This window comes from Ammospiza nelsoni, chromosome 5, assembly GCF_027579445.1.
Source record: "Ammospiza nelsoni isolate bAmmNel1 chromosome 5, bAmmNel1.pri, whole genome shotgun sequence".
NCBI classification, from domain to species: domain Eukaryota; kingdom Metazoa; phylum Chordata; class Aves; order Passeriformes; family Passerellidae; genus Ammospiza; species Ammospiza nelsoni.
The window spans coordinates 35,795,351-35,808,606 of record NC_080637.1 but is presented as its reverse complement, the minus strand read 5'-3'; the positions used below and the strand labels follow the sequence as shown (position 1 = coordinate 35,808,606).

Sequence of the window (13,256 nt, the reverse complement as noted above, 5' to 3'; positions counted from 1 at the left end):
GGGGCTATCACTTGTCATCTGGTGTTCACTAATTTGCCAGTGTGTGTAAACTGTCAATTTGAGTGGGAAGAGACAAAGTAGTTAATGGATTGATTAAGAATGCAGGTGAGTAATTGGCAGGAGTATGGAATATGAAGAAAGGTAGGACTAGGAGCACTAAAAGTCAGAATGATTTATGTATGACTTCAGAAACAAGACAGGTCTTGTAAAGAAAACAAAAGAGAAAACTGATAATTATTAGTCAAACCACCTCATTCTGGTAGTTTCTCCCCCTTGTGTGTTTCCCATTAATAATAGTGTTTTTTGGTGTTCTTTAAGAGGTCATAAGATTTTATTGACACACATGAATAAAACTGATTTTGGTAATAAAAGAAAAACTAGTAGTCTGTGGGAAGAGTACATAGCAGGACAGGAGTAAAAAAGCTGTTTAAAAAGCAAAATAGTCTCAAAAATCCAGTTTCCAAACTTAAAAAGTTGATAATACAGTTGATATGATAGTGAAAAATAGATGCCGTAATACGCAAATTAAAAGCATTTAATTTTTGCATGATTTTCAAATCTATGATATATGAATGATCTGAAAGCAGACAGATTATATATGATTATGACAATGTAAGGCAGGCTTCCAAAGAAAAATTCAGCTAATTGGAGTTATTGCAGATTCATGTGCATTAAGTGAATATATGCTACATTAATCTCTTTACTGCCGCAATACCTCCTACATGTATTGGGAAATAAGCAAAATTTGGTTTTCACATTTTATGTTTTTTTAAATACTGTACTAGGTGTTTCTGCAGGCTTGCAAAAATTGAGGAAATTGTCGTAAAACTTATGAAGTTTCAGTCTGTTATATTAATTTTCTGTGGTTCCCTGAACCTTGTGGTTCAGGTGCTCTGACAGGCTTGACAATATTCTCTACTTTACTTCCTGTGTTGTGCATTAGCCTGTTGTGTCCATGTGCCTGTGTCCCCTTCTGGTTTGAAAGAGCATTTGTATTTGTATAGAATGTCCCTTCGTGTGCTTGCATAAAAAAACCTACTGTACTATCTGTCTTCCTACTTTCATCCTGTGAAGTGGATGGTTAGGAACTTCACATAACTATACTAACTTCTTAAAAGTTTTTCTCTAGTTCATATGGGTATTAGATATTACTCTTCTTTTTTTTTTTTGTAAGTGCATTTTTAAAAAAGGCATGCTTGTGCAAAGAGGAAGACCTGCATTTTTAAAGTTTCATTTTTGTTTACGTATAAGATATTGCTGTACTTTAAACAGTGCCTTTCTGAATGTAGTTTTTATGAAATGCTAGGAAAGGTTAAAGCTGTACAGAATTGGAGTTTATTTTTCACCATTTTGAATAATGGGAAGGAATCTTCCTTTGAGGAAAGAAAATTTAGAGAAGCTTGGAGTTCTTTTGCTATATTGCTCTTACTCTGAAGTTTTTCCTTTGTTTGATGCTTATAAGCATGGATGGTTATATAAAAATGCATAACTATTTTCAGCCAATTATATTACTGACTATTTGCTATAATAAATTATGTAATACTGCAATATGTACAGCATTATGTATACATGTGTAAAATATAGTTTGTCAATATATGTGTTTATATGTACATTATGAAAATTGGATATATTTTGTGATGTCTAAGAAATTAATATTTTAGCACCTAAATATTTATGGAAAAACAGTGCTGTACTATTAGTTTCCACTATTCATTTCACAATATCTTTTTTCTGTTTGCCTTTGCTGTGAAATGAAGGAAGTGTGTTCTTACTGCAGCTTTGGGCCTTTATATTTAATTCTGCAAAAGAATGACCAGTTACTCAAAATAGCTGCCAGGGAAATATGAGATGCTCAGGACAGCAGCTGATACGAGATGGGGTATAAAACACATGACAAGAAGTCTTCTTTTCCCCTTGTTTGCAAATCTGTTTTTCTGTTTCTGACAAAGTACATGTGAACCTTAAGATAGGTTTACTAAGAAATGACAAGTCTTGCCTTAGGCTTATGGAGTCATGATTTTATCAGACATGCCAAATTTATATGAATGTTTGTTCATGTGATCTTGCATGTACCACTGCTGTTGTTTTATACTGTGTATCAGTGATACTGATAAAATATGGTTGTATGTAGATTAAAATTCATGTATCATTTTAATGTAGCTCTGTCTCAGGAGAAACAGCTTGTTCAAAAATATGGTATTTTTCTCTTGGAAGGTACAGAAGACAAAGAGCAAACATCAGTGCGAAAGCTTAGCAGTTCAGATGTTGCATCAGAAAAGGTAAGAAAATATTCCTCAATAGATGAGGCATGATTGCATTATCGTACTTGATAGCTTTTTCCAAATGGCAGTCCAGAAGCATTACAGTAATAGGAACTGTCAATTTTTAATAAATTACACCATTTTGAGCTTTCTTTTAGTAAAAATATTGGGGAAAGATTCCAAAAGACCTTGCAAATAAAAAAGTTGCTAAATTATGTTTCTTGACTTTTTGTCTTGTCCTTTCTTCTGTTTTCTTCTCAAGAAGCTGCTTGATGATGAGGAGGAGATGTCTGAATTGCAACTTAGGCTTCTTGCACTTCAGTCTGCTAGTAAAAAATGGCAGCAAAAAGAACAACAGGTGATGAAGGAAAGCAAGGAAAAATTAACAAAAACGAAAAGTGTAACACAGAAAATCAAAACCAGTACAAAAGCACATTCAACAAAAAAACCTAGTACTACAGGTAATAAGTTTGATGTTACTGAAATGACTGTCAATGGCATGGCCTAAAAAAAAAGCAAATGTGAGCAATGAGCCTTTAGTCATTCTAAACTCTCACATTTACTCAAAGCTCTTGAAGAATCTAGGATTAGGTGGAACCAATTAGGTAAGATAGTGTTAATCACAAACTTCTTTATTTAAAGGCAAGCAAACTTTGAGGAAGCAACAGACAAAGACCTCAAAGAAGATGCAGCAGCAAAAGGAGCTAGACAGGCGGCAGAAAGAGGAAGACCAGAGGAAACAAGAAGAAGAGGAGGAGAGAAGAAAGAGAGAAGAAGAAATAAGAAAGATTAGGGACCTCTCAAATCAGGAAGAGCAGTACAATCGATTTATGAAGCTAGTTGGAGGAAAGAGGAGATCAAGAAGCAGGGTAAGAAATTTCTTACATGGTGTTCTGGTGTTACGTTTAGGATTCATGAATGATTTGTCTTTCTTCACCTGGTTTTGTGTCACTATCCTTTCTGAATCCCCCTGTCCTTCTCCCTGCTTCCCCCACTCCTAGAATAATCAAAATATGAGCAAGAAAAGCTCAATGTACTGCAGTGTTTACAGTGTTTTAATCCCATGCTAGAGAAACATTCCTCTTGGATTTGGAAAATCAGTTTTCTATGAGTTGTACCTTTGCAAGTCAATGATAAACCATTTTTCTCCTAAAGACATTTTGAACGTAGTGATCAAAGAGCAGCCTATAATTTAACAATTACCAATTAGTGAAACTTCTTTGGCTTTTTTCTTTTAGATTTCAAGGTTTTCTTCTTCACATTTTTAGACTTTTTCTGTGTATACAACTTCAGTGAGTTGCTTCTTTCAAAATGTCAATGTTGCTTTGTAGTATTTTTTCAATGTAGTATTTAATCTATTTTGTTGAGACATAAGATACACCAAGACCAAAGATAATTAGTTTTACTTTACATAGTGTCAAATTGATCAAGTGATAGAGTTAGTGCAGTGATCATCGTGCTATCGTCGTGGCTGTTCTTGTTTTCTCATATTGAGATTAGCAAAAGGCACTTGAGTAACTAATGCCAATGTCTCTAAAACACTGGTACATTACAGAAAAAAATTACTGTTTCTGTAGCATTCATTCTTACAGCCTGGAAGCAATGCAGCCACTGGAGCTGCTGCATGCTTCAAGTGCTTGGAGCCACCAATGCTGTGAGAAGAAACAGCACCTAAGGGAATTGAGGCTCCCTGTTTGAGGTCATGTTGTAGAAGAGTCATAGTTATATTAATACTGAGTGGAAAATGGAGACTAAAGATGTTTGACTGCAAACAGTTGATATTCTGGAAGCTACCAAAATGTCTTCTGTATGCCTCTGAAAGATACAAGTTACGGAGTCTGAGAAGTCGTACCTAGGTGTTCTGCATGTTTTCAGTCCTGAGCATTGATTGGCATCCATACAGTGTTAGGAGATCTTAAAACAGTCTGATTTATGATTGTCTCTGGGTTTGTCTCAGTGTGGCATGTGGCTCCTTCTGGGACAATAAAAAGATTCTTCACCTGAGAGTTGTTTCTGGCAAGGGTAATTCAAGCATTCTTGCTAGTCGTCATGGCAGATTACCAGAAGTAATAAAGCATTTAATTCACTTGCAATCTTCAGAAATATATAACCATGTCCATTTACCAGATATATAATAACCTAAAAGGTATTTAAATTTTTTTTCTATGTATCATAACACCCCCCCACCCCATCATCCTGGAAGAGATACAGTTTTAAAACTGCCTGTGGATTTCTCTAGTTGCTACTTGCAGCGGATTTGATTAAAAGTAATATTCAGTTTCTTCTTCTTGTACGAGATAAGTAAATGGTATTTATAAATCAATTAGAAGAAAAAATTCTAAGGGCCTTCTTTCAGAATTCATTTCTTAGTAGTTTACTCTGAAATAATGATGTAAGACCAGGTAAATAAAATACATTTTTGTGTGTTTAGTCATCAGATACAGACTTGAGATGGTCTTTGGATAAGCAATCTACAGAGAGTGCAGGAGGCATATATCAGTATGATAATTATGATGAAGTTGCTATGGATACAGACAGTGAAACTAACTCACCAGGTAAGACTTACAGTTTTCTTATATGGTGGTTGGTAAAAATAGGTAAAATGTAGGAAATAAGCCACTGTTCTAGAAAGAAAGTGTTTTGAGCTGTCTGCATTATAGAAATAACATTTTAAGGTGAGCTAATTGTCTTAACACTGACTCTTTCCATCTCGGCTGTAGTGGGATTTTTTTTCTTCAGGGTGTATTTTTCTCATGGGAGTACTGTAGGTTTATGCTTGTATCTTCCCAGTTGCCTGTGCAGGGTGTTGACTGGACAGACAGCAGCAAAAAAAGGGCCTGGGGGTCCCAGTGGACATTGAGTGACAAATGGGTTGGCAGTATGGCTTTGGGTCACAGGCAAGCCATAACTTGGTTTGTGGCACTGTGACTGTTGTGGGTCACTGTCTGGAGGGGCCTGTTAATCACTGATGAGATGGCCAGTTTTCTGGTTTCACAGTAGGAGAGAGTGACATTCTACAATGAGCCTAGCAAAAGACCTTTATGACTAAGGAAAACTGTTTCAGGTTTGTTTTTGATGAAGTTCATCAAGACACTGGAGCGCTTGGCTTACAGAAAGAGACTGAGAAAGCTGCGTTTGTGTTGAGAAGGCTAAGGAAGGATTTTGCTCCTGTCTTCAACTACTTAGTGGGTAGTTGCAGACAGGACAGAGCCAAACTCATCTGTCAAATGGCAGCAGAAGGACAGGTAGCAACACTTAAATTGTAACAAAACAAATTCTGCTTAGAGAGAAGATAGTCAAACCCTAGCACAGGTTTAAATGTTGTGGAATCTCCGTGGTCAAATATACCTGGAACTTGACAACCTGACTTTGGGGGCAGCCCTGCTTTGGTCACTTGTGCTGGATCATATACCTTCCAGAAGTCTCTTCAGGCCTAAATGATTTATTGACTCTTGAGTCTGAGGTGCATTTAAGGTAGTTGGGTTTCTGTGTTCCATGTCAACATATGGAGAGTTGAGAAAACTTCATTAAGCATAGTACTTGATTGGATACTTTTTTCTCTTGCCTTTCATCTTCCACCCTTTTCTCTTTTTTTTGCTTCTTTTTTCTCCTTTCTTGTCTGCCTTCCTTATGCATTACTTTGTTAAAATACTGCACCTGCTATTTTGTATGTACAAACTACACAAATCTCTCTTGATAAAGCATCTCAATTTCTTGTTCAATGTTTCAGAATTTATCAGTAGTGCTTTGTTGTCTGCTTCTGTCCTACCTTGTGTTGTGTTATGTTTTTGGTAGCCTGTAACCAGGCTACTGAGATATCTTGTTTGAGAAGGTAAATTCTTGCAATTTAAATTCAGTTTGAGGCCTGCATTACCTTAGCAGTACTGGTTGGCTGTACTTACATTTTGTATATAAAACAGAAAAAGAAAATGTAACTACGCTTTTTAAAAAATACACATACATGTAAAAAAAGGCACTGTGCTGTGCTTGGTGTTGCCTTTGAAATTAGTGCATTGTAAAAATGTTTCTCTTTCTGCTCCATTAGATCAGTTGAAGCATAAAGCATGAGTTGTTGTTTAATAAATACCTGCCAGATATCTTACATTCAGTATTTTAATTACAGCTTCTTCCCCAGTTCAACCTCCTTTCTTTGAGTGTCCAATAGGAGGATATTATCCACCTCCAGTACCACCAATTTCCTTGCCGCTACCTCCTCCAATTCCAGTAAGTAACCTTGATAATTCTCATTTTGTATCCAATTTCTAATGCTAAAGCTAGGATTAAATTTAGATTCTGGTTTGGGTACTATACTCTGTTTAATGATTCCCTTGAACTATCTCTTAGACTTGTGGTTGCTTTTTCAAGTCTTTATTTCAGCTGCCTCTTGGCTGATGCAGTTGTTGGTTAATGGAGGTTTTCCCTATTGAATTGAAATTCACTTCATTGCTAGAGCTGTGCTTTTTCATACAAAAACAAAATTGTCTGAAGCACATAAGGAAAAAGAATGAATTGGAACTATTAGCACAAGGCAACTTTGCCCCTTATCTCTAGGCCACGTAGGTAGGTAGATAGGCTTGATCTCTGACTTGTTACCTAGAGGGTGGAAAAGCCAAGACATACAGCTCATCAGTCATTCCAGCTTTGTGCCTTTAGACTGTGTTTTCTGTTTTCTCACCTAAGAGTCCACATGAAGTTCAATTAGTGCAGTTTTTTTCATTACCCTTTTTTTTTCAGTGAATGATTGTTACTCTTGTCAGAAAAGCGATAGAAAGATACCATTTCTTCTCATGACAGCTTCTGAACTTTCGACTAAGGGAAATTGTTATTGTATTAGCTAAGACACTTCCATAAAACTGTTTAAAGAGTGCTGGTCAACTATATTTCTCTGGCTAAATGACCTCTGGTTCAGAGTCTCACTTAGATTTAGTTTGTATTTCTCCACAGCTTCTGCTATCTAAATCTAAGTTTGTTGCTTCCATTAACCTCTGTGAGAAATAACTTACTGTTCAATCACAGCCTTTGACAGGGATGTAAGTGTAGTTTGAATGTTAATTAAAAGGACACAGTTTAAATTACTTCTAAATCATGGAATGATCTCAGTCTCAACCTCTGCTAAGTAATCATAAAGGGGTAGTAATTTCCACATTTCAAACCTTTGTTTTATTTTCTTTTCTTAGCCCGTACCATCTTTGAGCCATCTTTACATGGAGGGTATTCCTTGTGTTTCTCTTGAGCCACCTCCACCTCTTCCCCCTCTTCCCCCTGAAGAGCCGGAACAGCCACCAAAACCTCCCTTTGCTGATGAGGAAGAGGAGGAGGAGATGCTCTTAAGAGAAGAGTTACTCAAGTCTCTAGCCAACAAGCGTGCTTTCAGAGCTGAGGTACTCTATTGTTTTTTGAATGTAAGCCTTTAGATGGCAGTCCTGACCAAAATTTCAGTGTGACCAGCTGTAAGTGAGGCTTATCAGGGGTATTACGCTGCATTTCTAGAGGCTTAACAATCTACAAGAACCATTCTGGAATTGTAAATTGTACCTTTTTGTTATTTCTGAAGGAATTATGAAACTTCAAGGTACTGAAAATGGAGTAAGTCAAAGGAATGGGGGTTTTCTGCCAGAAAATGTTTATTACTTTTGAACTTTTCATTTAGAAAGTAAGACTAGTAACTTTGTTTCAGCCTCTTAGGAAAAGATGTTGGAAGAGGTTCACTACTTTTTGTTGTTGTTTTGAGGGTTTCTCTTGGAGTGAGAAGCTAAGCTTGTGGTTTTGGAAAAAATACTAGTTTTGACCTTTCTTAAAGAATCTTTGGCAGTTGACCTGTGAATAACTGGCCTACTCTTGCGTGCCTTTTTGATATTACTGCAGAATTGCAACATTTGTCTAGTACATTTCAGTAGTCTGGCTAAATCACCTTTTCATGTTCCAAGACATGTATGAAACAGTCGCATTTATACTGATGCTTTTGAAAGCAGCTATGTATAATGTGCATTTTTAAGACCATAATTTGTTCTCTTTTTTTAGGAAACATCAAGTAACAGTGGTCCACCTTCCCCTCCTGTTCCAGACAACTTGCAGCCTGTGCCAAGAAGTAATCTGTCTGCTGTCAGTATTAATACTGTGTCTCAGCCGCGGGTGCAAAGTACAAAGTTTGTTAGAGTACCGAGGCTTCCACGAGCAGTGATCACAGTAAGGAAATACTGCTGCTTCCTACTAATAAGGCTATGAGTTGAAACTGAGCTCAGTTTAAGTAAAGAGCAGACTTAGATTTTCTAGTGAGACAGCACAGAAGAGTGAAGCTTCAGTTAAGCATTTGAATTATTAGTCACCTTGACAATCCATATGCTCTTCTAGAAAGACTTTGAGGCAAGAATTTATAGCTAAAGAGAGTGTCAAGATATGCCATCATACAGTGAACTAAGAGATTGTAAATCTAGTTCAAGTATTTTCTTATCCAGACTAGCACAGACACCACTGCCAAAACAGAAGTAGTCTTGCTTTTCCTCCTGCACTTGGCCAGTTGGTGTCTTCCTTCCTTTAAAGGGAGTCTGGAGCATCAGTCCCATTGCTGAACATACTTAACATGCTAAATTGGTTAGAAAACTAACTTCTGTGGCGAAAAAGTAATTTTCCTTCTAGGAGTTGTTGAATTTTTTCAGTGAATGGTGTGTACGTCAGTTAGCATGTCTATGAGTGTGGCTGGAAGAGAGTGTTTGTGAGGAGTGTTTATGCACCAACATAAACTGGAACTTCACCTGCCTATCCTGTTGTGGTGAGAAATTGATGCAGCTGGAGTATGTTCAGCAGTAGTAGATAAAACCCATATCTTGAGAATTGCCCAGAGTATCAAAAAGAACTGGTTGTGGAAATTTGAGTATTTTTCATTTTAAAAAATGGTGGCTTTTTAACGGGGTTAATGCTTTAAAAGACACCTAGAGTTTTGACAAGGTTCTGTTCTGAGATGAAGGGTAATGTATAGCTATAGTTGTCCAGATCTACAGTGGGAGATCAGAAGAGCAGTCCTGGAAATGTGAGAAAAGTTACTTTTTTCTAAGCTGTAACTCCAGAGCATTTGAGGTTAATCTTGGTTGTCTGCTTGTTTCTGCATTTTCTTTTGTGCTGGAATTGGCAGTCACCTGATCTTCAGTGAGCTTTTAAAATTTGTGTTGGCAAAAGGTGATTAATCATGATTTCATCTATTCATTACGTTCTGATGGTGTTCTCCAATTAAACTGCCTGAGCAGCTCACTGCAAGACCAACTAAGTACAACTGTGGGACAAGGGACATCTCAGCTGTGTAGCAGAAAGATGAGGGAGTTTTGGCGTGTCTGCCACCAATTCTAATGCAGATTTGATTGGCTGTTACCTCTCAGTTACTTGAAAAAATTCCTTGCAAATGACAGATGATGATAATTTTAATTGCAATTAAATGAATTAATCAAGTATAGTAGTTAGATGTTTGATATTTGTATGCTCTGACCATGAACCAATAAATATGCTGCAGATACTTGGGAGTCGGTTGAAAATGTTGGAGTAACTTTCATGTTACAATATCAAGACTATGTGTAATATTACTGTCTTGTGGAGATGTACAAATGCTTATTTTTTCTTACAATGTGGGATTGATGTGTGTGGTAACAAAAGGAGTTAACCTTCTTTTACTCTTATTGTAAGTATGTCTTCCATTATACCTGTGTCTCTAACTTTGTTTTCTTACTGTAAAACTTTTTGCATTCTCACCCCAGCTTCCAAAACACAAGTCCGTTGTCGTTACATTAAATGACTCAGATGACAGCGAGTCTGATGGAGAGCCCTCTAACTCAACTAGCAGTGTGTTTGGAGGACTAGAATCTATGATAAAAGAAGCAAGGAGAAATGTTGAGGTAAATGATGTCAAAATTTTAAAAACTTTAATTATTTTTCCTTGTATATTGAATTTAAACGTTAGAATTCAGTCAAGAAATACTGAATTGCATCAGAAGAGGGTAAGAGTCCCATCTGGAGAACTACATTGTAATTTGGATTGCACAAGCTAATAAAATTTTTTTGTTGAAGATGCCGTCCTGAGGATAGAACTTGGAATATATTTTGGCTTGATTTTTTTCAATTAAAATTCAGTGCATTGTTAGGCAAAAACACAGTGGCTTAAAAGATCTTACTAGCCTTGAACAGCTATGTTAGTCCTGAAATTCCTCTTATAAATACTATTTGGTAGCTGTATTTTAATCTAGCGTGACTGGTACTGACTTGAGTCTAATTGTAACAGGCATCAAAAATCAAAGCCCCCCCAAAATCAGAAAAAGAGAATGATCCAATGAGAACTCCAGAGGCTCTGCCAGAAGATAAGAAAATAGAGTACAGACTTCTGAAAGAAGAGATTGCCAGGTAATCTTAGTTTAATTGTTAATGTAAAATCTGTTTTATTTGTAGCCCTTTGCTAACTAGTCTACTTTTGTAACCTGAAGGAAGATCTGAGTTTAAAAACCTTGCCATCACCTTCTGGTTTTTCCCCCCATGCAGTTTTTTGGTAAGACTACACAGAAGTCTAAAGAAAATCCTGGGATTTGAACTGACTTAGAGTACTGATTGCAGTTGTGGAAAGTACTTTTTCTTTTAACTCGAAATCTTGTCCTGCTACTATTTCCAAAAATTTAAAAACTCACGGGTGTACACATGAAAATGATTGTTGAGGCTACTGAACAGCTTTGTTTTTGACGTTTGTTTCAGTCGTGAGAAACAGCGCTTAATTAAGTCTGATCCAGTGAAGAACAATTCGTCCCCTGCAAATTCTGATGGTGAAGTTGATGGAATTGGGAGAATAGCAGTAGTGACCAAACAAGTCACAGAAGCAGAAGCAAAGCTGAAGAAAAACAGGTATGCATTTTACTGTCCTAAGTCCTACCTTTTGCTTAACAGGATCAAGAGAAAATATTTTCAAATGTGTAGCATTTAAAGAGCAAGGAATGATTTTTCCTGTTGTCTTGGAACTATCAGCCTTTAATTCTATTGCTGTGCAAAAGGAATTGTGTTGTATTGCCAGAGAGGTGTTTGATAACTTTTATGTATGATTTGTCATGCTAAGTGTTTTCAGCTGTATTTATGTTCAGTGACAAGATTGATTTGTGCCACCTAATATGGCTTTTCTCTTCTGGCATGCCTCTTCCATGTTTCTCACCTTAATTTCAAATTACAAAGTAATTGGAAGTAGAAGTGCTTTGCATCCTCTTCTCAGCTTCTTTTTCCACTTGATTATTTCTGTATGGTCTTGTGAACAAACTAGGTTGTGATCAGTCATCAACTGAAAAATAATCTTCCATCCTCTCTCTATCCACACCCATCTAAGTGTTTATCTTCCCTTGATGCATTTTTTGTAATTTGTCTACTCTGTTGCTGTGCCATAACATTATGGCTTGTAATCTGGAAGTGTGTGTATGTGCCCTAATATGGAAGTAGGTTGTTACTTAACAGAAAGCAAGAATGTGTGTTTTGGTTGTCATTCTATTAAAAACAGTCTTAAAGATAGAGCATTTGCTTACCTTCCCCTGTCCTTGTAACTAGAATGTTTTTTTTCTGCATTATACTTAGATGCTGAACTTGGGATGCTGAAATGTGCTGTATATATTGACAGTATTTACTGTCTTCTGAATATTAGGATTGTTTGGAGAGGCTTAATTTGTAGTCTTCTTGTGACTTAGGAGAGCTATTTTCTTAAATAACTGGGGTTTTGGAGGAGCAGCAATTGCCCTAAGTAGTTTACCTTTGGAAAAAATGTGTATGTTCCTTTTTATTTCAGAATGCTGTTGATAAAGGATGAGTCTGTCTTGAAAAATTTATTGCAACAACAGGCCAAGAAGAGAGAGAATGTTCGAATTGCTGAGAATAAAATTAGCAAACTGGCTGAACAGCTACAAGCAACAGAGAAGATCTTGAATGCTAACAAGGCATTTCTCAAGAGGCTTCAGGAACATGTAATTGGCACTCTGAAATGCTTGTTTCCTAGAGTTGGAAATCTTAAAATGGGATGCCTGATTTTTGGTGGCAGTAGACTTTTCTTGGAATTACTTACTAATTCCCACCTAGTTATATTATATCTCATTAAATCCATGTAATTATATTTTATTATGTGATCATATCTGTAAATTTGCATCTTGCTGTAGTATTTAGTTTTTATTTTTATTTTTTCAGATACATAAAGTTCAACAACGAGTTACAGTGAAAAAAGCTCTGGCATTAAAATACGGAGAAGAACTTGCTCGAGCAAAAGCAGTAGCAAGTAAGGAAATTGGGAAACGAAAGCTAGAGCACGATCATCTTGGTGTAAGTCAGCATGCTTTTAAACCAAACTACTTGGAAAAGATTATAAATCTTGGTTAACAAAGTTCAAGTGGAATTTCAGGAAAGCATTTCAGAAACAATGTAGGGAATATTCTTATTGGTTTTGTTCATTTTTCAGAATTCAAAAAAAAGGCAATAATGATTTAAGGAAGAAAGCTCTTCAAAGCCTACATTTCAATGTTAGGGGAGTGGCATTCATAGATAAGTAATAAGAGGAGCTGTGTGGCTGTGAAAAAAGAAAATTCTGTTGGTAGACATCAACGATTGTGTTAAACTATCAAGCTAACTTGCTGCAGAGTGGATCTGATACTGTTTTGAAAAACAAAATATACAAAAACAAGACTAAAATAATTTTCTAAATTTTAGTCCTTCTACTCCCAACATCACTTTTGGTACTTGTTTTATAGCTCAACTTTTAATTTGGGCCAGAACTTCTGTTGAAGCCTTCCCTCTCTGTACATGATAGAGGGTAATTTTTATTGCAAAACATGCAGATCTGCCACTTGAATTGTGGCAAACCTTTGTTGTTTTTCTGCTGTTTGTTGAAATCTTCAGGCGAGAGTTTAAAATACATTTTTATAAACGCTGAGTTAAGTATTTTGGCTATGTTTTTCCTTCCCGTCAATAGATCAGTAGATGAGAAAATTAAAATAAAGAGTTTTT

At 36.3% G+C, this 13,256-nt stretch overlaps 1 protein-coding gene across 4 annotated transcripts in view; it reads left to right on the top strand.

Annotated features, from left to right (window-relative positions):
* Positions 1-13,256, top strand: part of ZFC3H1 (zinc finger C3H1-type containing) — a 42,247-nt gene that overhangs the window by 6,629 nt on the left and 22,362 nt on the right. Inside the window, exons 3-14 of one of the 4 annotated variants that reach the window (XM_059471960.1) lie at positions 2,221-2,279; positions 2,527-2,722; positions 2,904-3,130; positions 4,693-4,816; positions 6,385-6,485; positions 7,439-7,642; positions 8,283-8,447; positions 10,004-10,141; positions 10,525-10,643; positions 10,986-11,132; positions 12,052-12,226; positions 12,444-12,575. In XM_059471960.1, coding sequence (XP_059327943.1) covers positions 2,221-2,279; positions 2,527-2,722; positions 2,904-3,130; positions 4,693-4,816; positions 6,385-6,485; positions 7,439-7,642; positions 8,283-8,447; positions 10,004-10,141; positions 10,525-10,643; positions 10,986-11,132; positions 12,052-12,226; positions 12,444-12,575 — 1,787 coding nt within the window. Of the gene's footprint in view, positions 1-2,214; positions 2,280-2,523; positions 2,723-2,903; positions 3,131-4,692; positions 4,817-6,384; positions 6,486-7,438; positions 7,643-8,282; positions 8,448-10,003; positions 10,142-10,524; positions 10,644-10,985; positions 11,133-12,051; positions 12,227-12,443; positions 12,576-13,256 lie in introns of all 4 variants that reach the window. The other 3 variants (XM_059471958.1, XM_059471957.1, XM_059471956.1) reach the window with 3 other exon arrangements.